We start from the raw sequence: 27,992 nt of genomic DNA on the forward strand, positions 1-27,992 counted from the left end.
ACTATGGTCCTTATCACCATGGTGGGGCCGGGGCAAGAGAGAGCCCTGGAGGGGAAGGGGATTCAGTTGAAGATGGAGTGAGTTTTGAGGGGAGCACTATCTGAGGTATTTGAGTCCCAGAGGCATAGGAAACAGCAGGGGGAGGTCAGATTCCATTATCCTCAATGGGGATGGGAATTGGGGGTTTCGGGTGTGGGGTTGGGAACTGCTGCCCGCTTCACCCCCGTAGCCACGCATGCTCCTTGGGCACCTGTCTCAGTGCCCATGTTCACTGGGCGTCTTTCCATCTGCCCCTTAGCCCACGTGGAGAACGCCAGGGAGCTGTGAGGGTGTGCCATCATGTTTCTGACTTCTGGACACTTTTTCCTCTACTGAGATTCATCTGGTAGGTCCACAGGCCAGTCCTCCCAAGAGTTGAGGTGTGAGTGAGGGAGAGGAGGAGCCAGTGAGCTTTGGGCAGGTCCAGTGGGTCCTGCGGCGTGATGGTCCGTGGCTTTTGAGGGAGAAGGGCCTCATGGCCTCTGAGGGAGAAGGGCCTCAAGGTCATCCTCCTCCTCCTCCTCACAGGCTGCGACCAGACCATCAGCTTTGTGGTCGTGAAGGGGCCAGGTCAGGGAGTAACGTAGGCCACGGAGGGGGGGTTGTCAGGGGCTCAGGTGAAGATGGGGTGAGTACTGGGGGTGCTGTTGGAGGGATGGAAGTCCCGAGGTGCCGGGAACCCCCGACACAGGGGAGATCCCTGAATGAGGTCCCGGACAGGTGCGAGGTGGGCCGCAAAGAAGGGTCCTAGAACCTGGGAACGCTGCAGGCTGGTGAGTGCCCCCGAGCTTTGTGGAGTGAGGAGTGCCCAAGTGAGAAGCATTGCAAGGTCTCACTTCCGCCATGGATGGTCCAGAAACAATGGGAAGGACTGGGCGAGGCTGTGTGGTTCAACCAAACTTGATTTAAGGGGGCGAATGGCTCTAGTAAGTGGGAGTGTGCCAAAAGCAGCAGTCACAGGAGTTGTGATTCACTAGTGTTTTCTTTTTTTTTTTTTTTTTCTTTCTTCACCAATGTCTTTTTTTTTTTTTTAAATGTTCCACCGTCTTCTGACCATCATGGTTTGTTTATTTATTTATTTATTTATTTATTTTAATTAATTTTTGCATACAAAAACAATAAACATTTTCTAAAAATACATACAAACAAAAAGATGCGTATCAAGCATATTAGGAAGGTTGCACATGGGAAGTCGGGGAATAGAAATGGGGGGTGGGAGTTAAAATAAATGAGAGAGGGACTTTATATGGATCAGTGATAATAACTCAATCCTCTATTTGACAAAGAAGAGGGAGAAGGAGGAGGAAGAAAAAGAAAGTGGGATAAAGGATCAGAAAGGGAAGAAAATAGAAAAAATTAGAGTATGACTCCAGGGTAGACCTGTTTTGTTGTCACTGAGTTGGTTGGTTGGTTTGTCTGTTGTATTCTTCATGTTTCGCCAAGTTGGCCAGACTGGTCTCGAACTCCTAGCCCGAAGTGATCAACCCGCCTCGTCCCCCAGAGTGCCGGGACCACAGGCGTGAGCCACCACGTCCAGCCCCCACATTGCTTCTGGCCTCCGTGGTAGACCTCCCAGACGGAGCGGCCAGGCAGAGGAGCTCCTCACTTCCCAGACGGAGCGGCCAGGCAGAGACGCTCCTCACTTCTTCCCAGACGACAGGTGGCCGGGCAGAGGCGCTCCTCACTTCCCAGACGATGGGTGGCCGGGCAGAGGCGCTCCTCACCTCCCAGACGATGGGTGGCCGGGCAGAGGCACTCCTCACTTCCCAGATGGGGCAGCCGGGCAGAGGCGCTCCTCACCTCCCAGACGATGGGTGGCCGGGCAGAGGCGCTCCTCAATTCTTCCCGGACGGGGCGGCCGGGCAGAGGCGCTCCTCACTTCTTCCCGGACGGGGCGGCCGGGCAGAGGCGCTCCTCACTTCTTCCCGGACGGGGCGGCCGGGCAGGGGCGCTCCTCACTTCTTCCCGGACGGGGCGGCCGGGCAGGGGCGCTCCTCACTTCTTCCCGGACGGGGCGGCCGGGCAGGGGCGCTCCTCACTTCTTCCCGGACGGGGCGGCCGGGCAGGGGCGCTCCTCACTTCTTCCCGGACGGGGCGCCCGGGCAGGGGCGCTCCTCACTTCTTCCCGGACGGGGCGCCCGGGCAGAGGCGCTCCTCACTTCTTCCCGGACGGGGCGGCCGGGCAGAGGCGCTCCTCACCTCCCAGACGATGGGTGGCCGGGCAGAGGCGCTGCTCACCTCCCAGACGATGGGTGGCCGGGCAGAGGCACTCCTCACTTCCCAGACGGGGCGGCCGGGCAGAGACGCTCCTCACTTCCCAGACGGGGCAGCCGGGCAGAGGCGCTCCTCACTTCCCAGACGGTGGGCGGCCGGGCAGAGGCGCTCCTCACTTCCCAGACGATTCACTAGTGTTTTCATGTGGAGTCCACTTGTGAAACTAAACCTTATCAGAAATGTCCTCTGTCAGCGGGGCACCGTGGCCTGCGCCTGTAGTCCCAGTTACTCAGGACGCTGAGGTGGGAGGATCCCTTGAGCGGGAGGTCGAGGCTGCAGTGAGCTGTGATCGCGCCGCCGCGCTGCCAGAGCAACACAGGGAGACTGCCGGACCAAAAGAAATTTAGAAAAAAAATGTCCTCTGCGTTTTGTCACACGCCTTAAGATGATTGCTCTGCCAGCTTGGCCAGCATAAGTGGCTTTGTAGGCACTCAGAAAACGTACACACATATGCTTAACTCTGGGACTTATTTTGAAAGTATTTTCAAAATTAAAACGGCAAGTTAACATTTATCCATGGAGGTGATCGAATATAGCAGCCCTTTCGAGGGCATGTTCCCAATCACGGTTGTCTGTTTTCAGTGTGAAATATGAGTTGGCAAGGAAGATCGACCTATCGGCCTAGACCAAGACGCTATGTAGAGCCTCCTGAAATGAATGGGCCTATGCTGGTGAGTGCTTAAACGTTAATTCGATGTTTTCTATTAGCAGAAATTAATTTTTGTGATAGCGTTGTTGCATTAGTATGGAAATGCTGATAAAGGTGTTTCCTGCTCATAAAAAATGATAATGGCATCTCATGAAGGAAACATTGATTCTGGAGGATATTTTTTCCCTCTCGTGTTCTTCAGCTTTTGCCCATGACTTCTTTCTCATGCTTTGTTTGTTAATGACAGATTGTACACATCTATTCCAACACAGAGTATAATAGCTTCCAAAGTCCTCGTGCGTCACTTTTCTCACAGTAACCTCCCTGTGGGTGGAGTAACCTTATTGGGCATAGAAAATAGAGTTGGAGAAATGTCTTTAGACTTAGTTATGATCAGAAATAGCTATGTATTCTGTGCATATATATATATAAAACCATGTATTAGTAACAAAACTTTTTTTTATTTGCGCACCCACACATATTCCCCAGCCTGAGCAGTTCAGTGATGAAGTGGAACGACCAAAACCTGAAGAAGGGGAACCAGCAACTCAAAGTCAGGATCCTGCACCTGCTCAGCAGGGAGAGGATGACGGAGCATCTGCAGGTCAAGGTGAGGGAAAGGGAAGAAGAATGTCTGCTGGTGTGCGTGTGTGTGTGTGTGTGTGTGCATGTGTGTGTGTGTGTTATGCATTGTTACATAGCAGGAACAGGAGGAAAGAAAACAATGGAAAAAATGCCTGAAATTGACTGGAAAAGCGAGGAGGCTATGTAGTTTGCGGCTTAGCTTAGGCAAATCCCTCACTATGATAAAATTTCTCATTTTTATGAATGAAAGAATGGAGGCGCGGGGATTGTGTTTTATCCAAGAACTCTTGACTGTTGATTACAAAATTTGTATTTTGTTCCAAGGTTTGTGTCTTCCTACCATCTATGTTGCTGTAAAAAAGGAAATGATTTTGCTGAAAATGCTTAAAACTCAAAGGCTTTACTGTGGGGTAGCTTAGTACTGACCCAAGAATAGACCCAGTTCAGAGGAGCAGGAGCAGCTCCAAAAACCGAGTTGCTGAATGTTGGCCCCCGTTTCCTTTGATTGATATTTTTATATGGTACATTTGATAAAAGCTGGATAAATGAGGATACTGCCATACAGGTAGCTGGTTTAGTGATTTTTCTAAGTGGCTTTTAGGAGGTGATTAAATCCTTTTATGGTTAGAAAAAGCAAAAAAGGAATTATCCTGAGATTAACATTGAGATAGAAATAATTTCTCCGAGCTAAAATATTTTCAAACAAAACATTTATGTAACTGAGGTCCTGGATTTTTCCAGGGATGTACTTTGAAAAGTTTCTAGAATCTGACTGACAACAATGCCCATTAACTGCTGTCCGCCCACTCCCTTATTCTCAGTGCGGGACAGTATATTTTCTGTGATTCACAAACAACGTTATATTTGGTGCTTTGTTCTTCATGTGGTTCATTTATGGAATATTACATTTAGGACCTTTGGACCTAAATATAACTTTATTTGAACAAAATGAAGTTTCTCTTTACCCCAATAGGTAATGGGTGTCGTGACTGTAAGATTTTCCATAGTCCTCAAATCCATTCAGCTAATCAGTCCTTCAGAAATTGACATTGTAATTGTAACTGAAATCCTATCCATGTTGTAGACTTCAGGTTTCTCAGCTGACGCACACTGCTCTTGGTACTCTATGGCTGAATATAAGCATTATACATGTCCTGTGGTTTATCCTTAGATTGTCATTTAGGAGAAAGGTCTCAAGCTGGGCTGAATGCTGTGCACTCATAGTCCCAGCTACTTGGGAGGCTGAGGTGAGAGGATTGCTTGAGCCCTGGAGTTCAAGCCCAGCCTGGGAAACACAGCAAGAACTCATCACTAATAAATAAACAAACAAACAAACAGATAACTAAAGGTCTCATGGTATAGGAAAACACAGATGCAAAGTTTGTGCCCAGTTGCTAGTAATGTTGCAATCGTAACTCCTTAGTGAACTGTACCACTTAAAAATAGTTAAGATGGTAAATTTTAGGATATGTGTATTTTTTACCAAAATTAAAAAAAACCTCCTGTCTTCCTAAAGTTCAGTGTAATTGTCATATATTCTTTTAAATTTTTACTGTATCTATTTTCAAGGCATAACATTATGGAAAATTTGCAAGAATAGTACAATGAACTCATATACTTTTCACCTAGATTCACCAATTGTTAATAGCTTTCACTCCATAGGTTTCATATCTCTTCCCTCCCTCTTACCCTGCTGCCCACACACTCACACACACACACATACGGATATATGTTTACTGTTATTAATGCTGAATTGTTTTGATAAAGTTTCAGGTATTATGACCCTTTACACCAAGTACTTGAGGGTGTATATATCATCAGAACAAAAAGTAATTCCTTGGATCATCACTGCAGAAAAATCAAAATCAGGAAATGTAACAATGAGAAAATGCAGTCATTTATTACACAGTGTATACTCAAATTTTGCCAGTTCTCCAGACAATTTCTTTTTTCCTTTGTTGAGACGGAGTCTCTCTCTGTTGCCCAGGTTGGAGTGCAATAGTGCAATCTTGGCTCACTGCAACCTACACCTCCCAGGTTGAAAGGATTCTCATGCCTCAGCCTCCCATGTAGCTGGGACTACGGGGCCCGGCCACCATGCCTGAGTAATGTTTCCTTTTTTTTGTTTGTAGTTTTAGTAGAGATAGGGTTCGCCCTGTTGTCCAGGCTGGTCTTGAACTTCTGACCTCACCTGATCTGCCCACCTTGGCATCCCAAAATATTTGGATTACAGGTGTGATGGAACAGGAATTAAAAGAAATTAAAGAATGTGTAAGCAAAAACTCAGTTGTATGTAAGAAAACCCAATTTCCCCTGAGGAAGAGAAAGAGCTGAAGTCCTTAAAATTAACTGCCTGTTTTTCCTTCTGTGGCTAGTGAGTCTTATCTCTCCCTTTCCCAGGCATTGTGAAGAACCTGTTTCTCTAGTTGTGCGGCTGTAAGGTCACTAGACAGATAATCTCGAGTCGTAAAACATGTTGTTCCTTGAAAAGTAAGAAATCATGTAATGCATGTTTTAATTGAGTAACTGTATTTGTTTCTCACTTCTGTAATATGCTTCCCCTGCACAGATCTCCCCCTGCCCCACGAAATGCTTAAAAGATAGCTTGACTCTTTGTTTGGTGCTCAGTCCTTTGGATGTTAATCCGACTAGGTCGGTGCATCTAAATAATTAAATAATTCCTCCTCAACCCCTCGGTCTCTCTGATTCCTTAATTATCCTGCAGCATTTCTGGTGACCCGGATGGGGATTGGAGATGACAGATTTACTGTCTCCTTTGCCTGTGGGACTAGAGCCCCAGGGCCGGGGGAGACCTAATATCTAAGGCGTGCTGTAGGGGAGCTTCACCTGGATGGAGACTGGCTCTCCCCGCATCCCAGTGGCCTAGCTGGCTGCACAACGGAACTGGAGACAGGGCTGCAGCATGATACCAGCACTTCAGGAACCACATTAAGGAGAAAGGGCCCAAGGCAGGAAAGCCAGTCCCATAGGGATGAAGGAGAGCTTGATCACCTACCAGGGACTGACCACTAATCCAACCCAGAGTGACTGGGGGCAGCAGGAGTGGCCTGCCAATTTGGATGAACCTCATGTCCCCCTAACAAAGTGAAAGTGGTTCAGTGGTGGAGAAAATGGGCTGATAAAGTGGCAAGTGCAGCAAGGAAGAGCTTGCTGGCAGGGTGCAAGAGTGGCTTGCCACCCCAACTGGGAGTGTGTGGGTGTGTGTGTGAACCTACCCAGGACATGAGAGAGGCTCGTTTCGTCTGATGAGGAGTCCTGGGGTAGGAGTGGTGTGTATGTGTGTGAATGTGGGAGCCTAACTAGGCTCACCCAGGACACGGGAGAGGCCCGTTTCATCCGATGAGGAGTCCTGGGGCAGGGGACATGTGTGAAAGTGTGTGAAAGAGACGATCTCGGGAGAGGCCAATGCGGGGAGTGACGTGGGGAAGCACAGATCCCTTAGCGTGGGCTGTGTGCTCTGAGGCAAGTGCGGGGGAAATCAGACCTAGGACGTTGTGTACAGCTGATAGGACCAGCTCCATGGCCACAGCAGGCTGTGAGAGGGGAAGGCACGTTCCTGGCTAAGCAGCCTCTGAAACCCCCATAATAGGACCCAGTCTGGTGGACCCGAGAGTGAAAGTGTGCCACAAGGGAGGAAATGGGAGGAAAAGTGTTGAAACCAACTCCTTTGGAGTGCATGATGAAAAAATTTAAAAAAGGATTTAGAGGTGATTATGGGATGAAACTGGATGCTCAAAAGTTAAGGACATACTGTGAATTAGAATAGCCCTCTTTTAGTGTCGGATGGCTGGCTGAAGGCACTACAGAGAAATTGGCCATGTGTTTTAAGGTGGTGACTAGGGTCAGAGGACAGCCAGGGCATTTAGACCTAGTCTTTGAATTGATTTATGACTAAATGAATGCAGCCCTGCCTAGCAGTTTATTGTAGAATGCTCGCAGCTCACGCCAAGAGAAACCAGCTGCTCTGGTGGCTACAGAGTTAAAGGGAAAGTCACAGAGGCTTGTAACTCCAAAAGTAAAAAGTGAAAAGTAAAAGCCAAAAGTGAAAGTAAAAATCAGCTGCCCTGGCAGCTATGGAAACAAAAGAAAAGTCTGAGGAAGGAGAAAACCGGTTTTGCAAGAACCACAGAAGGGAATAGAGACCCCTCCTCCCTACATTCCAATCTACCCCCCTTTACCAGGGCTAACTGCCCCTAAGGAGTTAAGTTCAAAGAGATACAGGCTCCCAGTCTCACGGGAGAAGGAGAAATCAGAGCTCCAGGAAGTTAAAGTGAAAAGCTAGAAAAGTCAGGCAGGCCGTCTCAGGTCTGGCCGTGCCCAAGTTATGCTTATGCCTCTTAGGAGGACAAAAGGACCCCCACTAGGACCCAGATGATGCAGTCTGGCTTCAACACCTATGAAGGTGCCGAGAAACACTTCTGCAAAGGCTAAAGGATGGTAAAAGAAAAAGACAACCAATATAAAAAATCTCAGAGGTGCTCCAGGGTGCAGATAAAAGCACCAGCCAGTTTTAAGAAAGACTTTGTGAGGCATTTTGGGTGTACACTCCGTTTAACCCCGAGGCTGCTGAAAATCAGCGCATGGTGAATACAACATTTCTAAGTCAGGGCCAAGGAGATATTAGGCATAAATTGCAGAAGTTAGAAGCTCCGTAGGTGTGAATGCTACTCAGCTTATTAAAGTGGCTACCAAGATGTACATTAACTGAGATCGGGAGGCAAAGAAGAAAGCTGGTTGGAGGCTTAAGAAAGGCTAATTTACTAGCAGCAGCCCTTACAGGAAGAGAAGCTGGCTCTTTGCAAGGAGACATGGACGCGGGCGTGAACGCAGTCACGGAAAAGGCTAGTCTGGACAGGAGTTTGAAAGCCGGCCGAGGCTAGAGAGAGATTAATGTGCATGGTGCAAAAGGAAAGGACACTAGAAGGATAAATGTCAAAAGAATAAGGAGAATGGTCAATGGTCTAACACCCAAGAGCGGCGTTTGGTTGCTAGTTGTGGTGCTTCCAAGGCAGATCCTGATCTGATTGGCTTAGCAGGGGCTGAGAATTTAGCAGACGGAGACAGACGGGTCTCCATCCTTTTAGGCCCCGGGGAGCCTATGGTCTCTATGGAAGCAGGGGGCCGATTAATGGATTTTTTTGGTCGATATTGGTGCTGATTTCTTTGTGGTAACCCACCCAATTAGCCCCCCCACAAAGAACTGTGCTACTATCGTAGGGGGTACAGGGGCCAAAGAAAAGAGGCCTTTTTGCAAATCCAGATGTGTTATTAGGGGACAAGAAGTGCAGCATGAGTTTCTATATATGCCAAATTGTCGAGTGCCCTTGTTAGGAAGAGACTTACTCCAGAAACTGCAGGCACAAATTTCCTTTACACCTAAAGGGAATATGACACTGGAGTTTGGAAAGCCTAAGGTAATGGTATTGACTCTGTCACAAAGGCTGAGGAATGGCGGCTGTATGAACTGTGCCAGAAGGCTACCGGAGCCGGACCTACACAATAAGTGGGAAATGCTTTTCAAGGAACCAGGTGTATAGGCTGAGGACAACCCCCCCTGGACTTGCTGCAAACAGACCCCTGGTGGTAGTAGAGCTTAACCCTCATGCTGCCCTGGTACGAGTCCGTCAATACCCCTACCCAGAGAGGCAATTGATGGCATAACAAAACATTTAAACATTTAAATCGGCTCTATGAACATAGGATTATAGTGAAATGCAAGTCCTCCTGGAATACTCCTCTGCTGCCTGTGTGCAAGCCAAATGGTGAATACAGGCCAGTTTACAAAGTGTCCAGGGAAAAGGCAAAAGTCTGTTTTCGGGAGGTTGGATATCTAGGATTCATGGTATCCCAAGGCTAGCGCAGGCTTGGAAGTGCATGCAAGGAGGCTGTATGTGCATTGCCCACCCCAGTTTCAAGGAAGCAGGTCAAGAAATTTCTGGGTGCAGTGGGATTCTGCCGAATCTGGATTCCAAACTTCTCCCTTACAGCAAGGCCCTTATATGAGGCTACCAAAGGAAAAGAAAGAGAGCCCCTCGTATAGGAAAAGGAACAGCAAAAGGCCTTCAAAGATATAAAGGAAGCTCTCACCCAAGCCCCGGCGTTAGGGTTGCCAGATGTAAAAAAAAAACCCTTCTTTTTGTATGTGGATGAACGGAAGGGAATGGCAGTTGGAGTCTTCACTCAGTTGTTAGGCTCTTGACATCGGCCGGTAGCATACTTATCCAAGAGACTGGACTTGGTGGCCTTAGATTGGCCCCACTGCCTCAGGGCGCTGGCAGCTACTGCAATCCTTATAGAAGATGCCAACAAGCTAGCCCTAGGTCAGAAGATAATAGTCCGGGTGCCACATGCTGTAGTCACCTTAATGGAGCAAAGAGGACATCGTTGGCTGTCCAACTCTAGAATGCTAAAGTATCAAGGGCCTCTGTGTGAAAATCCCCAGATAACACTGGAAACTGTAAATACTGCCTGTGGAGAAACCCGACTGGAAGGATGGTGGGTTGCCTCACTGCTGGCAGGAACTTCCCCACTGTTGCATAAATACGGTGAACAAAGTGTTCTCGAGCCGGGAAGACCTCAGAGATACCCCCTTGAAGAGCCCAGATGTTGAATACTTCACTGATGGTAGCAGTTTCATAACAGATGAGGTGTGATATGCAGGGTATGCAGTAGTGACCCAATACTCGGTGGTTGAGGCTCAAGCCTTACCTTCTAGGACTTCTGCTCAGAAGGCTGAATTAATAGCATTAACCAGAGCACTGTTATTGGCCAAGGGGAAGAAAGTAAACATATATAATGATTCCAGATATGCTTTTGCAACCCTGCATGCCCATGGGGCAATATACAAAGAGAGAGGACTATTGGCTACTGAAGGAAAAGAAATAAAAAATAAAGAGGAAATTTTGCAATTATTAGAAGCCATATGGGCTGCAGAGAAGGTGGCTGTTATTCATTGCAAAGGACACCAAATCGGGAAAAGCTATGAGGTGCAGAGCAACAGAAAGGCAGACCAAGAGGTTAGGCAGGCAGCAATGAGCAAGGCTTTACCTGAAGAAAGAACTCTAGCAATGCCTCTCCTTATAGAGCCCTGTTTACTGGAGGTAACCAATTACTCTTCAAGGGAAAAAGCTTGGTTTGGTCAGGAAACAGGAAAATATATTAAAAATGGATGGTGGCTGTTCTCTGATGGGAGGCTAGCTGTCCCAGAAACAAAAGCCCCAAGGTTTGTGAAGCAGATCCATCAAGGAATACACATTGGAAGGACAACTAGAAACTTTGATAGGTCGGCATTTCTATGTGCCATGGCTCTCTGCCATCACCCGTGCTGTTTGTGAACAATGTCTATCCTGTGCCCGGAATAATCCAAAACAGGGACCTACTCAACCTCCCGGAATTCAGGAAGCAGGAACTGTTCCTTGTGAGAACCTGCTTGTAGACTTTACTGAGTTACCTCGAGCAGGAGGTTACCGGTATATGCTAATGTTTGTTTACACCTTCTCAGGGTAGGCTGAGGCCTTCCCCACCAGAACTGAAAAGGCACGAGAAGTGACAAAGGTGCTACTAAAAGACATCATACCAAGATTTGGGTTGCCTTTAACCCTAGGATCAGACAGTGGTCCTGCATTTGTGGCAGAAGTAGTACAACAGCCGACTCAACTTTTAAAGATCAAATGGAAACTGCACACAGCCTACTGACCACAGAGTTCAGGGAAGGTGGAACAGATGAACCAGACACTCAAACAGCTACTGAAAAATTTAGCCAGGAAACTCACTTACGATGGGATCAGATCTTGCCCATGGTCCTCCTCCAGGTCAGTTGTATACCTACAAAACAAACTGGGTATTCGCCCTATGAAATATTGTTCGGAAGGCCACCCCCAATCATTAATCAAATTAGAGGGGATTTAAAAGAGTTAGGAGAGTTAACCCTTAGGAGACAGATGCAGGCTTTAGGAGTGGCAATGTAGGAGGTGCAAAGCTGGGTAAGGGAAAGGATACCTATAAGTCTAACAGACCCAGTGCATCCACATAAGCCAGGGGACTGCCTGGGTTAAAAGGTGGAATCCAACAACCTTGGGGCCCTTATGGGATGGGCCCCATATTGTGATCATGTCTGCTTCCATTGCTGTTAAAGTTGCAGGTGTCACACCTTGGATTCACCATAGCCAGCTGAAACCAGTGGCAGCAGTGACTCCCGACAATGACCAGTGGATTAGCCAACAAGACCCAGATTGCCCCACCCAAATGGTCCTGCGGCGAAACCCAACCACTGCTAAGAAGGACGACTGCCCTGCTCTGACCACACCAGAGGCTGATCAGTCTACACACGGCTGAAGCTTGAGGATCCTACAAGCTCTGCTCTAGTCGCATCCTGGAAGCTGACTAGTCTATACACAGCCGAAGCTAAGAGGACCATCTCTGGATAATTAAATGTAAATACAATTTATAAGCCTAGTTATAATTCTGTCAATACTGATTGTTCTGTTGTTATTACTGCAAATGCTGCAAATGTCTATGCTCAGAAGAAGGTTTGCCATGCCCATGTGTAGTGTAAGCATGTTTCTATTACGTACACTGATGTTGTTACCATTTCTGCCTATACTAAAAGGGGAGAAATCTTGAGAAGGATGCCCACATTGTGTACACACTACCTGGGTAAAAAATACCATAGTTAAAATTCTACTGTACCATACCTACTATAAATGTACAGGAACCAAGTTAAGAACCTACACATACAACCAGAAACAGTCTGCAATGGTTTAACACAAGAGAGGCTTAGCAGGAGCAGCCCTAAACATCTGTACGGAGAACCACAAATCAGATGCCCTGACTGTAACATTCAGTGGTCTACACTAACACAGCTCCAACACTTACATTCAGGAAGGACTGCTCTGCTAAGGAGTATGTCAACCAAACCAAATTGTAAGACAAGGACACGCAATCCTTTAAATTTTACTATCTTAAAGCCAGAGCTACCTTTCTGGTCTACAGGACAGACAGCACTATTACAGGTAAACAGACAAGGAGCAGGCCTTGGAGTTCCACTACTAATTGTCAAAAAGACTAGAAGGACTCAAATGCGTCCAACCCCGCAATTTCGGGTCCATAAGTCATTGTATAAGCATTTTTATCAGTCAGTGCCTGAGCTTCCCCCATCAACCAAAAACTTATTTGCCCAACCGGCTGCAAACATAGCTGGCAGCTTAGGAATTTCCTCATGCTATGTATGTGGAGAAAATAATATTGGGGACCAATGGCCATGGGAGGCAAAGGAATTAATGCCACAAGATAACTTCACTTCGCCTAACCCTGCCAGTGAACCAACAGCCTCAGCCAGTGTTTGGTTGTTAAAAACCTCCATAATTGGAAAATACTGTATTGCCCGTTGGGGAAAGGCTTTCACAGAGGGAGTAGGAGAAACAGCCTGCCTAGGGCAACAGTATTATGATAAGACTAAAAACAAAACTCTATGGAGAAATGCCCAGAATGACTCCTACTTACCAGATCCAAACCCTTTCTCTCGGTTCTCTACTTTAGAGTAGAGTAGCCACTCTTGGCATCTCTAGAGGCTCCAAATGCTTGGAAAGCACCGTCTGGCCTATATTGGATCTGTGGAGCATGGGCATATCGGCAACTGCTGGCTAAATGGACAGGGGCGTGTGTGTTAGGAACAATCAAGCCATCCTTCTTTCTAATTCCTCTAAAGCAAAGGGAACTCTTAGGGTATCCAGTTTATGATGAAAATAAAAGAAGAACTAGAAGAAGCATAATCACAAAAATAGACACAAATGTCAAAAAGGATGTAGACATAGGAGACTGGAAGGATAATGAATGGCCTCGTGAAAGAATCACTAAATATTATGGGCCAGCTACCTGGGCACAAGATGGGTCATGGGGATATCATACCTCAATCTATATGCTCAACTGCATCATAAGGTTGCAGGCAGTCCTTGAAGTTATAACCAATGAAGCGTCAAGGGCACTAGATTTATTGGCAATACAAGCAACACAAATAAGAAATGCTATACATCAAAATAGATTGGCTTTAGATTACCTCTTAGCCTCAGAAGGAGTATGTGGAAAATTTAATTTAACCAACTGTTGCCTAGAAATCGATGATAATGGCTGAGCTGTCATGGAAATCACAGCTAGAATGTGCAAGTTGGCCCATGTTCCAGTTCAGACTTGGTCCGAATGGTCCTCGGATTCATTGTTTGGAGGACGGTTCTCAACCTCTGGAGGATTGAAAACTCTCATTGGTGGGTTTTTGTTTACTCTTGGCATCTGCCTCATCCTCCCTTTTATTTTACCCCTGTTTATTGGGAGTATTCAGTCAACTATAAAGGCAATAGTAACCCGACACACTACCGCACAGTTGATGGCATTAACCAAACATCAGCTGCTGCCAGTAGAAGAAGAAGCTCAGCTCTGCGAAGAGGTGGCAAATAGTGGTGCTTTCTATGAATACCTTTGTTATAAAAAGCACCAATGGGGGGAAATGAAACAGGAATTAGAAGAAATTAAAGAATGTGTAAGCAAAAACTCAGTTGTTTGTAAGAAAACCCAACTCCCCCTGAGGAAGAGAAAGAGCTGGAGTCCTTTAAAATTAACTGCCTGTTTTTCCTTCTGTGGCTAGTGAGCCTTATCTCTCCTAGTCCCAGGCATTGTGAAGACTCTGTTTCTCTAGCTGTGCAGCAGTAAGGTCACTAGACAGATAATCTCAGGTCGCAAAACGTGTTGTTCCTTGAAAAGTAAGAAATGATGTAATGCATGTCTTAATTGAATAACTGTCTTTGTTTCTCACTTCTGTAATACGCTTCCCCCTGCACAGATCTCCCCCCGCCCCATGAAACGCTTAAAAGGTAGATTGACTCTTTGTTTGGGGCTCACTCCTTTGGATGTTAATCTGACTAGGTCGGTGTACCTAAATAATTAAATAATTCCTCCTCAACCCCTCGGTCTCTCTGATTCCTTAATTATCCCGCAGAAGTGAGACCCCAGGCCCAACAGAGATAATTTTATTGATAGAATTTCTTTTTCTGATCCAGAGCCCAGTTCAGGATCACGTCTTGCATGTGATTTTCAGGTGTTTTTAGTTTCCTTTAATCTGGAATGTTTCCTTAATTTGTCTTTGTCATTCATGATACGGACATTTTTGAAGAGGATAGACCAGTTGGTTTGCAGAAGGTTCTGCAGTTTGGGCTTTTTCATGTATTTTTTAAAGAGTTTTTTCAACTCAGCATTTATTGGTGGCTACTCATGCCATATAAGAGTCTAAGTGCTAGGAGTGTTAGTGCTGTGAGAGACAGGCTTCCAGCCTTGAGTAATTTAATACGAGAAGGACAATCAGAAGTAGAATAACAGAGAAGTGCAAAGGAGGCAGCAAAGTTGTCTGAGGGCAGTCTTCGGAAAGGAAGACGGTAATATTTGGAACACATTGTTTTCCTGTTTTCTGCTAACAGATTCCTGAAATAATGTTCCTGGAATTCTTATCAACACATTTATTATTACACTAGCTAAAGCTTTTATATAATAACAGCGAGAGCAAGAATATGATTTTCTTATTCATATTTCATGTTTAACTGCTTAAATTGAGATGCATTTTTTATTTTTAAGGGCCGGAGCCTGAAGCTGATAGCCAGGAAGAGGTTCACCCAAAGACTGGGTGTGAGTGTGGACATGGTCCTGATGGCCAGGAGATGGGCCCGCCAAATCCAGAGGAGGTGAAAACGCCTGAAAAAGGTAGGCAATCCATTAGGCATGCACATTGTAGGGTGTCTGTTTCCACAGTATCGTATTATAATTCTTACTATTTTTTTTGAGATGGAGTCTCGCTCTGAAGACCAGGCTGGAGTGCAGTGGTGCCATCTGGGCTCACTGGAAATTCTGTCTCCAGGGTTCAGGTGATTCTCCTGCCTGAGCCTCTGGCGGAGCCGGGCTTACAGACATGCTCCACCACGCCCAGCTAACTTTTGTATTTTTAGTAGAGACAGGGTTTCATTACGTTGCACAGGTTCTTCCCGAACTCCTGACCTCAGGTGATCCACCTGCCTCGAGCATTGAAATTGCCGGGATTGCAGGCGAGAGCCACCGTGCCCGACCCAGCATTGTATTTTTAATAACAGAGAGGTAACAATACTGCCTCTTTAGTAAGAGAGTTCTTACATAAAGGTCATTTGAAACGTAGTTCAGGCCCCAGCACCCGACTGATAGACTGTCAGACACAGAAACAAACTGACTCCAAGCTATGTTGAATTAAATGTTTTGAGTATACGTCCTTAAACCAGTAGCTCATACTTTTTAGATGCTTTTGTAAAGGTCTGCTTTTAATCAATACATAACACATTTGTAACACCCATCACTTGGTGTGAAAAATGCTGAAGCACTCATGCGGGTTCTAATACCAGCTCTTACAGCCTTGGCGAGATTCTGAGTGCGTCCTTTCACTTCTAAACCTATCTTTGGTTCTTATGAAAATAGTGAGTTTAAGTCAGAGATTTTAAAACCATTTTCCATTCTGGTTCTTTCATACTCTGATCCTGCTGCATAGAATGCATGGGATACAGAGATCACCTGCTTCGCATGATTTGTTAATCACAAATCATGAAACCCTGGCCTGAGTCATCTGAAAATCTCTGAATTGAGATTTCATTGTCAGTAAGAAAGTGAGCGGGCACTCTGCTTCATCCTAGTTTTTCCGTGTGGAGAGCGGAATACGTAGTGTAAGATCTTGTGAAATTGTGAATTCTCCCTCTTCTTGGTTTGTTTGTTTGTTTGTTTGAGACACAGTCTCAGTCTGTCACCCAGGCTGGAGTGCAGTGGTGCAATTCCAGCTCACTGCAACCTCTGGCTCCCAGGCTAAAGCAGTCCTCCCACCTCAGCCTCCTGAGTGGCTGGAACTACATGCAGAAGCCACCGTGCCTGACTACATTTTTTTTTTTTCATTTTTGTAGAGATGAGGTGTCACTATGTTGCCCAGGCTGGGATTCTCTGGCTTTTAATGAACAATTGCTTCTTAAATCTTTCCCCACGGCAACCTTGAGTGACTGAAATATCAAATGGCGAGAGACCGTTTAGTTCCCATCACCTGTGGCATGTAGGTCAGTGATGCTCAGCATGGGTGTGAGTAAGATGCCTGTGCTATGCGTGCTCCCTGCCCCACCGTCAGTCTTCATGAGGCACTATTTCTAATAAGACTGTAGACACACATATGATAGAATCATCTCTAATCATATCAAATGTTACATGTAAGTTTCAGCTTTAGAGAGATGAATTGATAAGATTTAAAGTTGAAAGACCATGACTCTAGTACTTCCTGAGTAATCAACTGAAGTATGTTTTACACATGTGTTTTCCAAATTGCTGACTGTTAATTGTAAGTGCTTCTGCCTCTGCCCGGCCGCCCCGTCCGGGAAGAAGTGAGGAGCGCCTCTGCCCCCGCCGCCCCGTCCGGGAAGAAGTGAGGAGCGCCTCTGCCCGGGCGCCCCGTCCGGGAAGAAGTGAGGAGCGCCTCTGCCCGGCCGCCCCGTCCGGGAAGAAGTGAGGAGCGCCTGTGCCCGGGCGCCCCGTCCGGGAAGAAGTGAGGAGCGCCTCTGCCCGGCCACCCATCGTCTGGGAAGTGAGGAGCGCCTCTGCCCGGCACCCATCGTCTGGGAAGTGAGGAGCGCCTCTGCCCCGCCACCCATCTTCTGGGAGGTGAGGAGCGCCTCTGCCCGGCCACCCATCGTCTGGGAAGTGAGGAGTGCCTCTGCCCGGCCGCCCCGTCTGGGAAGTGAGGAGTGCCTCTGCCCATCCACCCATCGTCTGGGAGGTGAGGAGCGCCTCTGCCCGGCCACCCATTGTCTGGGAAGTGAGGAGCGCCTCTGCCCGGCCGCCCCGTCTGGGAAGTGAGGAGCGCCTCTGCCCGGCCGCCTCGTCTGGGAAGTGAGGAGCGCCTCTGCCCAGCCACCCATCGTCTGGGAAGTGAGGAGCGCCTCTGCCCAGCCACCTATCGTCTGGGAAGAAGTGAGGAGCGTCTCTGCTTGGCCGCCCCGTCTGGGAAGTGAGGAGCACCTCTGCCCGGCCGCCCTGTGTCTGGGTAGAAGTGAGGAGCGCCTCTGCCCGGCCGCTCCATCTGGGAGGTCTACCACGGAGGCCAGAAGCAATGTGGGAGCTGGATGTGGAGGCTCACACCTGTGGTCCCGCACTCTGGGGGGCGAGGCAGGTTGATCACTTCGGGCTAGGAGTTCGAGACCAGTCTGGCCAACTTGGCGAAACATGAAGATTACAACAGACAAACCAACCAACCAACTCAGTGACAACAAAACAGGTCTACCCTGGAGTCATACTCTAATTTTTTCTATTTTCCTCCCTTTCTGATCCTTTATCCCACTTTCTTTTTCTTCCTCTTCCTTCTCCCTCTCCTTTGTCAAATAGAGGATTGAGTTATTATCACTGATCCATATAAAGTCCCTCTCTCATTTATTTTAACTCCCACCCCCCATTTCTATTCCCCGACTTCCCATGTGCAACCTTCCTAATATGTTTGATACGCACCTTTTTGTTTGTATGTATTTTTAGAAAATGTTTATTGTTTTTGTATGCAAAAAAAATTAATAAAAAAATAAAAATAAAATAAAAGAAAAATAATTGTAAGTGCTTCTGAATTGAAAGGAGGCAGTTGATGTTCAGGGAGGAAATTACTTTTAAATTCTGCAGGTCTACGCTCAAAGTTTACGCAGAGGTTCAATTGTGTGTAAGACACAGGATCACCCATAGGGTTCCGTTTTTAGTCCATTTAATAAAACCCAAACTGTAGTGTGCTTTGTATGCCTTTAGGGTCATCTGAATAATCTGTTGCTAAGTCATGTTCCCAATTATTACGTTTTCTGTTACAGGTGAAAAGCAATCACAGTGTGAAAAGAAGACACGCTGAAATGATGCAGGCTGCTCCTATGTTGGAAATTTGTTCATTAAAATTCTCCCAATAAAGCTTTACAGCCTTCTGCAAAGAAGTCTTGTGCATCTTTTGTGAATTTTATTTCTAGCTTTTTGATGCCGCGAAATATGTATCATTCTCTGAAATCGTATATTGTAACTCTTTGAGCTGGTATGTAGAGACATCATTCTTTCTTTTTTCTTTCTTTCTGTTTTCTCTTTTGAGACGGAGTCTTGCTCTGTCGCTCAGGCTGGAGTGCAGTGGCGCGATCTCTGCTCACTGCAACCTCGCCTCCCGGATTCAAGCAGTTCTCTGCCTCAGCCTCCCGAGTAGCTGGGATTATAGGCACCCACCAGCACGCCTGGCTGAGTTTTGTGTTTTTAGGAGAGATGGGCTTTCGCCATCTTGGCCAGGGTGCTCTTGAACTCCTGACCTCATGATTGACCCGCCTCGGCCTCCCAGAGTGCTGGGATTACAGGCCTGAGCCACCATGCCTGGCGGAGACATAATTCTTACTTATTGGTTTTCTATCCAGCAGCCTTGTGAAATATGCTTATGAATTCTAAAGATTACTTCTAGATCGTTTTGAGTCTTCAACATACAGAAACGTATCATCCTTGAATAAGAACAATTTTGTTTCTGCCATTTTTTTTCTTTTTCCTTCTGTAATTTTTGTAGAGATGGGGTTTTGCCATGTTTCCCAGGCTGTTCTTGAACTTTTGAGTGCAAGTGATGCACCCGCCTCCCCTCCCACAATGCTGGGAATAACTGGCGTGGGCCACCATGCCAGGCTTGTTGTTGCCATTGTAAAGAGTTTTATTTCCTTTTCTGATTTTATGGCATTGCTTAGACCCACCTGTTACAAGGGTGACAGTGGACGTCCTTGTCTTATCCCTGATGAGAAACCGAAAAATTTCAACATTTCCCCATCCTATTTGCTGTCCTTTTTCTGCAGACGGACTTTAGCAGAGTAAGTCATTCCATTCTGTTGTAAATTTGCTGAGAATATTCATTTGAATATATGTTGATTTTCATCAAACGGTGCATCTATTTCGATTACCACAGCATTTTTTCCCGTTCATGTTTTAATATAGTGAATTCGATTGATAAATTTGTACGTTTTTAGGTTCAATTATTAAGACTTGAGACAGGGTCTCACTCTGTCACCCAGGCTGGAGTTCGGTGGTGTTATCAGAGCTCGCTGCAGCCTTGACCTCCTGGGCTCAAGCGGTCCTCCCCCCTCAGCCTCCTGAGTAGCTGTCACTATAGGTACATGCCACCATGCCCAGCTAATTTTTTGATATTTTTTTGTTTTTTTGTAGTGATGAGATTTTTCTGATGTTGCTTAGGCTGGTCTCGAAGTCCTGAGCTCAGGTGATCTGGCCAGCTCAGCCGCCCAAAATACTAGGATTACAGGCGTGAGCCTTGGCCTGGTCTGGTTTTTCTTATATAGGGGTCTTATCTGTATAAAGACTAAACTTAATCTGTGCCTTTGTGCGGGTGGGCTAAGAGCATGATGACTTTTATCATTCTATTGATTTAAAGAAAACTCTCCTTGACTTACCAGTGTGTAAGTCCATGAAAGCATAATTCTGTTGAAAGCATATATTGTTAATGGGTGTTGGGAACCCTGCACTTTCCGCTGCTGTGGGAGCATGTCCTTGGAGGTACCTTTCATCTGTTTTCTCAACTCGAAACATCTTAGGACCTTGGGTTGTGACTGGTGGGACTATGTATCTTGCTATTTTCAAGACGGAGTTTATTTTCACATGGTGTCACTCTGGCTGTCCTGTTTCCCTGATACTGTCACTTCTCCTTCTGTGATTCTGATGCTACAAACGATAGATATCGTTTTAGTATTTTCTCACGGGTCCTAGCGATTGTATTCATTTTTCTTTCAGTCTGTTTCTCTGACTTGTTCACATTGAACAATTTCCTTTTGGGGTAGGTTGCTAGTTCTGTTTTCGCAGGTGGTTTACCTGTCTTCCCAGCCAGTCACAGTGGTCCTTGTCCCCATGGTGGGGCCAGGGCAAGAAAGGGCCCTGGGTTGGGGGTGGGGTTCAGTTAAAGATGGGGTGAGTTTTGAGGGGAGAACTACTTGAGTCCCAGAGGCATAGGAAACAGCAGAGGGAGGTGGGATTCTCTCATCCTCAGTGAGGACGGGAATCTCGGGTTTGGGGCGTGGCACTGGGAACAGCAGCCCTCCCCAGCCCACAGCCGCGCATGCTCCCTGGGCTCCCGCCTCAGTGCGCATGTTCACTGGGCATCTTCTGCCCCGCCCCTTCGCCCACGTGAAGAACGCCAGGGAGCTGTGAGGCAGTGCGGTCTGGTTCCTGACGTGGGGACTCTTTTTCCTCTACTGAGATTCATCTGGTAGGTGTGCGGGCCAGTCATCCCGGGGGCTGAAGTGTGAGTGAGGGTGGAGAGGGCCTCGGGTGGGTCAGGCGGGTCCCGCTTCCTGGTCTGTGGCCTCTGAGGGAGAAGGGCCACGAGGTCGTCCTCCTTCCCTTCACAGGGTGTGAGGCCACCAGCGGCTTCGTGGTCGTGAAGGGGCCTGGACAGGGAGGAAGGAGGAAGGTGGGCCGCGGAGGGGAGGCGGTCAGGGGCTCAGGTGAAGATGGGGTGAGTGCTGTTGGGGGGATGGAAGTCCCGAGGTGCCGGGAACCCCCGACGCCACAGGGCAGATTTCCTGAATGGGGCCCCCGGCGGGGGCGAGGCGGGCGGTAAAGAAGGGACCTGGCACCTGGGAAGGCTGCGGCCTGGTGAGCGCCCCCCAGCTGTGTGGAGTGCGGAGCCACCGAGCGAGAAGCACTGCAAGGTCTCACCTCCGCCATGGAAGGTCCGAAAACAGTGGGAAGGAGTGGGCGAGGCAGTGCGGTCCAACCAAACTTGTTGTGAGGAGGGGTGAATGGCCCTAGGAAGTGGGAGTGTGCCCAAAGCAGCAATCACGAGAATTGTGATTCACTAGTGTTTTCGTGGGGAGTCCACTTGTGAAACTAAACCTCATCAGAAATGACCTCTGTCTGCGGGGCGGAGTGGCGCTCGCCTGTAGTCCCGGTTACTCAGGACGCGGAGGTCGGAGGATCCCTTGAGCGGGAGGTCGAGGCTGCAGTGAGCTGTGATCACGCCGCTGCACTCCAGCCTGAGCAACACAGCGAGGAGACCGCGTGTCCAAAAGAAATTTAGAAAAAAATGTCCTCTGCCTTTTGCCACACGCCTTAAGATGATTGCTCTGCCAGCTTGGCCAGCAGAAATGGCTTTGTAGGCACTCAGACAGCGTACACACGTATGCTGAACTCTGGAGCTTATTTTGAGAGTATTTTCAAAATTAAAACGGCAAGTTAACATTTATCCATGGAAGTGATCGAATATAGCAGCCCTCTCGAGCGCATGTTCCCAATCACGGTTGTCTGTTTTCAGTGTGAAATATGAGTTGGCGAGGAAGATCGACCTATCGGCCTAGACCAAGACGCTATGTAGAGCCTCCTGAAGTGACTGGGCCTATGCTGGTGAGTGCTTAAACGTTAATTCGATGTTTTCTATGAGCAGAAATTAATTTTTGTGACAGTGTTGTTGCATTCGTGTGGAAATGCTGATAAAGGTGTTTCCTGCTCATAAAAAATGATGATGGCATCTCATGAAGGAAACGTGGATTCTGGAGGATTGTTTTTTCCCTCGTGTTCTTCAGCTTTTGCCCATGACTTCTCTCTCATGCTTTGTTTGTTAATGACAGATTGTACACATCTATTCCAACACAGAGTATAATAGCTTCCAAAGTCCTCGTGCGTCACTTTTCTCACAGTAACCTCCCTGTGGGTGGAGTAACCTTATTGGGCATAGAGCATAGAGGTGGAGAAATGTCTTTAGGCTTCGTTATGACCAGAAATAGCTATGTATTCTGTGTATAGATGTAAAATTTTGCATCAATAACAAAACTTTTTTTTTTATCTGCGCACCCACACATATTCCCCAGCCCGAGCAGTTCAGTGATGAAGTGGAATCACCAGAACCTGAAGAAGGGGAACCAGCAACTCAATGTGAGGATCCTGCAGCTGCTCAGGAGGGAGAGGATGAGGGAGCAGCTGCTCAGGAGGGAGAGGATGAGGGAGCATCTGCAGGTCAAGGTGAGGGAAAGGGAAGAAGAACATCTGCTGGTGTGTGCGTGTGTGTGTGTTTGTGTGTGTGTGTGTGTGCATGTGTGTGTGTGTTAGGCATTGTCACATAGCAGGAACAGGAGGAAAGAAAACAATGGAAAGAATGCCTGAAATGGACTGGAAAAGCGAGGAGGCTATGTAGTTTGCAGCTTAGCTTAGGCAAATCCCTCACTATGATAAAATTTCTCGACTTTATGAATGAGAGAATGGAGGTGCCAGGATTGTGTGTTATCCAAGAACCCTTGACTGGTGAATACAAAATTTGTACTGTGTTCCAAGGTTTGTGTCTTCCTATCATCTATGTTGCTGTAAAGAAGGAAGTGATTTTGCTGAAAATGCTTAAAACTCAAAGGCTTTACTGTGGGGTAGCTTAGTACTGACCCAAGAATAGACCCAGTTCAGAGGAGCAGGAGCAGCTCCAAAAACCGAGTCGCTGAATGTTGGCCCCCGTTTCCTTTGATTGATATCTTCATATGGTACGTTTGATAAAAGCTGGATAAATGAGGATACTGCCATACAGGTAGCTGGTTTAGTGATTTTTCTAAGTGGCTTTTAGGAGGTGATTAAATCCTTTTATGGTTAGAAAAGGAATTATCCTGAGATTAATATGAGATGGAAATAATTTCTCCGAGCTAAAATATTTGAAAGGAAACATTTATGTAACTGAGGTCATGGATTATTCCAGGGATGTACTTTGAAAAGTTTCTAGAATCTGACTGACAACAATGCCCATTAACTGCTGTCCGCCCACTCCCTTATTCTCAGTGCGGGACAGTATATTTTCTGTGATTCACAAACAACTTTATATTTGGTGCTTTGTTCTGCGTGGGGTTCATTTATGGAATATTACATTTAGGACCTTCGGACCTAAATATAACTTTATTGGAACAAAGTGAAGTTTCTCTTTACCCCAATAGGTAATGGGTGTCGTGACTGTAAGATTTTCCATAGTCCTCAAATCCATCCAGCGAATCAGTCCTTCAGAAACTGACATTGTAATTGTAACCGAAATCCTATCCATGTTGTAGACTTCAGATTTCTCAGCTGACGCACACTGCTGTTGGTACTCTATGGCTGAATATAAGCATTATACATGTCCTGTGGTTTATCCTTAGATTGTCATTTAGGAGAAAGGTCTCAAGCTGGGCTGATTGCCATGCACTCATAGTCCCAGCTACTTGGGAGGCTGAGGTGAGAGGATTGCTTGAGCCCTGGAGTTCAAGCTCAGCCTGGGAAACACAGCGAGACCTCATCGCTAATAAATAAATAAATGAACAAATAAATAAATAAATGAATAAATAAATAAGTAAATAAGTAAATAAAGGTCTCATGGTATAGGAAAACACAGATGCAAAGTTTGTGCCTAGCAGCTGGTAATGTTGCAAACATAACTCCTTAGTGAACTGTACCATTTCAAAATAGTTAAGATGGTAAATTTTAGGATATGTGTATTTTTTACCACAATTAAAAATTCCTTTCTTCCTAAAGTTCAGTGTAATTGTCATATATTCTTTTAAATTTTTACTGTATGTATTTTCAAGACACAACATTTATAGAAAATTTGCAAGAATAGTACAATGAACTCATATACTTTTCACCTAGATTCACCAATTGTTAATAGCTTTCGCTCCATAGGTTTCGTATCTCTTCCCTCCCTCTCTTACCCTGCTGCCCACACACTCACACACATACACATACGGATATATGTTTGCTGTTATTAATGCTGAATTGTTTCGATAAAGTTTCAGGTATTATGGTCCTTTACCCTATGTACTTGAGGGTGTGTATATCGTCGGAAGAAAGAGAAAGTTATTTCTTGGATCATCACTGCAAAAAGATCAAAATCAGGAAATTTAACAATGAGAAAATGGAGTCAGTTAATACACAGTGCATACTCAAATTTTGCCAGTTCCCCAGAAAATTTCTTTTTTTTTTTTTTTTTTTTTTTTGAGACGGAGTCTCGCTCTGTCGCCCAGGCTGGAGTGCAGTGGTGCAATCTCGGCTCACTGCAAGCTCCGCCTCCCGGGTTCATGCCATTCTCCTGCCTCAGCCTCTCCGAGTAGCTGGGACTACAGGCGCCCGCCACCACGCCCTGCTAATTTTTTTGTATTTTTTAGTAGAGACGGGGTTTCACTGTGTTAGCCAGGATGGCCTCGATCTCCTAACCTTGTGATCCGCCCACCTCGGCCTCCCAAAGTGCTGGGATTACAAGCGTGAGCCACCACGCCCGGCCTGAAAATTTCTTTTTTCCTTTTTTTTTTTCTTCTTTCTTGAGACGGAGTCTCTCTCTGTGGGCCAGGTTGGAGTGCAGTAGTGCGATCTCGGCTCACTGCAACCTACGCCTCGCAGGTTCTAGGGATTCTCATGCCTCAGCCTCCCGTGTAGCTGGGACTACAAGCGCCGGCCACTGCGGTCTTGAACTTCTGACCTCACCTGCTCTGCCCACCATGGCATCCCAAAATGTTTGGATCGCAGGCGTGAGACCCCACGCCCGGCCCAGATAATTTTATTGATAGGATTTCTTTTTCTGATCCAGAGTCCAGTTCAGAATCGCGCCTTGCATGTGCTTTTCAGGTGTTTTTAGTTTCCTTTAATCTGGAAGGTTTCCTTAATTTTTCTTGTCATTCATGATACGGACATTTTTGAAGAGGACAGACCAGTTGGCTTGCAGAATATTCTGCAGTTTGGGCTTTTTCATGTATTTTTTAAAGAGTTTTTTTCACTCAGCGTTTATTGGTGGCTGCTCATGCCATATAAGAGTCTAAGCGCTAGGAGTGTAAGTGCTGTGAGAGACAGGCTTTCAGCCTTGAGTCATTTAATACGAGAAGGACAATCAGAAGTAGAATAACAGAGAAGTGCAAAGGAGGCAGCAAAGTTGTGTGAGGGCAGTCTTTGGAAAGGAAGACGGTAATATTTGGAACACCTTGTTTTCCTGTTTTCTGCTAACAGACTCCTGAAATAATGTTCCTGGAATTCTTATCAACACATTTATTATTACACTAGCTAAAGCTTTTATATAATAACAGCGAGAGCAAGAATATGATTTTCTTATTCATATTTCATGTTTTACTGCTGAAATTGAGATGCATTTTTTATTTTTAAGGGCCGGAGCCTGAAGCTGATAGCCAGGAAGAGGTTCACCCAACGACTGGGTGTGAGTGTGGAGATGGTCCTGATGGCCAGGAGATGGGCCCGCCAAATCCAGAGGAGGTGAAAACGCCTGAAGAAGGTAGGCAGTCCATTAGGCATTCATATTGTAGGGTGTCTGTTTCCACAGTATCGTATTATAATTCTTACTATTTTTTTTGAGATGGAGTCTCGCTCTGAAGACCAGGCTGGAGTGCAGTGGTGCCATCTGGGCTCACTGGAAATTCTGTCTCCAGGGTTCAGGTGATTCTCCTGCCTGAGCCTCTGGCGGAGCCGGGCTTACAGACATGCTCCACCACGCCCAGCTAACTTTTGTATTTTTAGTAGAGACAGGGTTTCATTACGTTGCACAGGTTCTTCCCGAACTCCTGACCTCAGGTGATCCACCTGCCTCGAGCACTGAAATTGCCGGGATTGCAGGCGAGAGCCACCGTGCCCGACCCAGCATTGTATTTTTAATAACAGAGAGGTAACAATACTGCCTCTTTAGTAAGAGAGTTCTTATATAAAGGTCATTTGAAACGTAGTTCAGGCCCCAGCACCCGACTGATAGACTGTCAGACACAGAAACAAACTGACTCCAAGCTATGTTGAATTAAATGTTTTGAGTATACGTCCTTAAACCAGTAGCTCATACTTTTTAGATGCTTTTGTAAAGGTCTGCTTTTAATCAATACATAACACATTTGTAACACCCATCACTTGGTGTGAAAAATGCTGAAGCACTCATGCGGGTTCTAATACCAGCTCTTACAGCCTTGGCGAGATTCTGAGTGCGTCCTTTCACTTCTAAACCTATCTTTGGTTCTTATGAAAATAGTGAGTTTAAGTCAGAGATTTTAAAACCATTTTCCATTCTGGTTCTTTCATACTCTGATCCTGCTGCATAGAATGCATGGGATACAGAGATCACCTGCTTCGCATGAGTTGTTAATCACAAATCATGAAACCCTGGCCTGAGTCATCTGAAAATCTCTGAATTGAGATTTCATTGTCAGTAAGGAGGTGAGCGGGCACTCTGCGTCATCCTAGTTTTTCCGTGTGGAGAGGGGAATACGTAGTGTAAGAGCTTGTGAAATTGTGAATTCTCCCTCTTCTTGGTTTGTTTGTTTGTTTGAGACACAGTCTCAGTCTGTCACCCAGGCTGGAGTGCAGTGGTGCAATTCCAGCTCACTGCAACCTCTGGCTCCTAGGCTGAAGCAGTCCTCCCACCTCAGCCTCCTGAGTGGCTGGAACTACATGCACAAGCCACCGTGCCTGACTACATTTTTTTTCTTCATTTTTGTAGAGATGAGGTCTCACTATGTTGCCCAGGCTGGGATTCTCTGGCTTTTAATGAACAATTGCTTCTTAAATCTTTCCCCACAGAAACCTTGAGTGACTGTAATATCAAATGGCGAGAGACCGTTTAGTTCCCATCACCTGTGGCATGTAGGTCAGTGATGCTCAGCATGGGTGTGAGTAAGATGCCTGTGCTATGCGTGCTCCCTGCCCCACCGTCAGTCTTCATGAGGCACTATTTCTAGTAAGACTGTAGACACACATATGATAGAATCATCTCTAATCATATCAAATGTTACATGTAAGTTTCAGCTTTAGAGAGATGAATTGATAAGATTTAAAGTTGAAAGACCATGACTCTAGTACTTCCTGAGTAATCAACTGAAGTATGTTTTACACATGTGTTTTCCAAACTGCTGACTGTTAATTGTAAGTGCTTCTGAATTGAAAGGAGGCAGTTGATGTTCAGGGAGGAAATTGCTTTTAAATTCTGCAGGTCTACGCTCAAAGTTTACGCAGAGGTTCAATTGCGTGTAAGACACAGGATCACCCATAGGGTTCTGTTTTTAGTCCATTTAATAAAACCCAAACTGTAGTGTGCTTTGTATGCCTTTAGGGTCATCTGAATAATCTGTTGCTAAGTCATGTTCCCAATTGTTACGTTTTCTGTTACAGGTGAGAAGCAATCACAGTGTTAAAAGAAGACACGCTGCAATGATGCAGGCTGCTCCTATGTTGGAAATTTGTTCATTAAAATTCTCCCAATAAAGCTTTACAGCGTTCTGCAAAGAAGTCTTGCGCATCTTTTGTGAATTTTATTTCTAGCTTTTTGATGCCGCGAAATATGTATCATTCTCTGAAGTCGTATATTGTAACTCTTTGAGCTGGTATGTAGAGACATCATTCTTTTTTTTTTTTCTTTCTT

The 27,992-nt window shown here is 46.2% G+C and overlaps 2 protein-coding genes across 5 annotated transcripts; both read left to right on the forward strand.

The window, feature by feature from the left end:
- On the forward strand, positions 1–21,963 carry LOC129476127 (G antigen 10-like). 4 transcript variants are annotated; one of them, XM_063635125.1, is made up of 5 exons: positions 1–385; positions 2,896–2,984; positions 3,452–3,572; positions 15,185–15,310; positions 21,906–21,963. In XM_063635125.1, exons 2-5 carry the CDS (start codon positions 2,904–2,906, stop codon positions 21,908–21,910), a joined length of 333 nt encoding a protein of 110 aa, XP_063491195.1. In that variant the 5' UTR covers positions 1–385; positions 2,896–2,903; the 3' UTR covers positions 21,911–21,963. The 4 variants fall into 4 exon arrangements, with proteins under 4 accessions (XP_063491195.1, XP_063491193.1, XP_063491192.1 ...); XM_063635123.1 differs by lacking the exons at positions 15,185–15,310; positions 21,906–21,963 and adding an exon at positions 11,703–11,911 and having other exon boundaries at positions 1–105; positions 299–385; XM_063635122.1 differs by lacking the exons at positions 15,185–15,310; positions 21,906–21,963 and adding an exon at positions 11,703–11,911.
- On the forward strand, positions 20,755–27,826 carry LOC129476126 (G antigen 10-like). Its single transcript, XM_055268747.1, has 5 exons — positions 20,755–20,858; positions 21,906–21,994; positions 22,459–22,609; positions 25,743–25,868; positions 27,743–27,826. The coding sequence occupies exons 2-5, from the start codon at positions 21,914–21,916 to the stop codon at positions 27,763–27,765; spliced, it is 381 nt and encodes a 126-aa protein (XP_055124722.1). The 5' UTR covers positions 20,755–20,858; positions 21,906–21,913; the 3' UTR covers positions 27,766–27,826.
- Positions 27,827–27,992: the final 166 nt, after the last annotated feature.

The sequence above is a fragment of the Symphalangus syndactylus genome, chromosome X, assembly GCF_028878055.3.
Source record: "Symphalangus syndactylus isolate Jambi chromosome X, NHGRI_mSymSyn1-v2.1_pri, whole genome shotgun sequence".
Classification (NCBI taxonomy): domain Eukaryota; kingdom Metazoa; phylum Chordata; class Mammalia; order Primates; family Hylobatidae; genus Symphalangus; species Symphalangus syndactylus.

Excerpts from the sequence above, each read along its gene's own strand:
- LOC129476126 (XM_055268747.1), top strand. The coding sequence starts at position 21,914 with ATGAGTTGGCGAGGAAGATCGACCTATCGGCCTAGACCAAGACGCTAT. Across the intron at positions 21,995-22,458 it reads AAGTGACTGGGCCTATGCTG|CCCGAGCAGTTCAGTGATGA; the intron begins GTGAGTGCTTAA and ends CATATTCCCCAG. Across the intron at positions 22,610-25,742 it reads GGGAGCATCTGCAGGTCAAG|GGCCGGAGCCTGAAGCTGAT; the intron begins GTGAGGGAAAGG and ends TTTATTTTTAAG.
- LOC129476127 (XM_063635122.1), top strand. The coding sequence starts at position 2,904 with ATGAGTTGGCAAGGAAGATCGACCTATCGGCCTAGACCAAGACGCTAT. Across the intron at positions 2,985-3,451 it reads AAATGAATGGGCCTATGCTG|CCTGAGCAGTTCAGTGATGA; the intron begins GTGAGTGCTTAA and ends CATATTCCCCAG. Across the intron at positions 3,573-11,702 it reads CGGAGCATCTGCAGGTCAAG|TTGCAGGTGTCACACCTTGG; the intron begins GTGAGGGAAAGG and ends TTGCTGTTAAAG.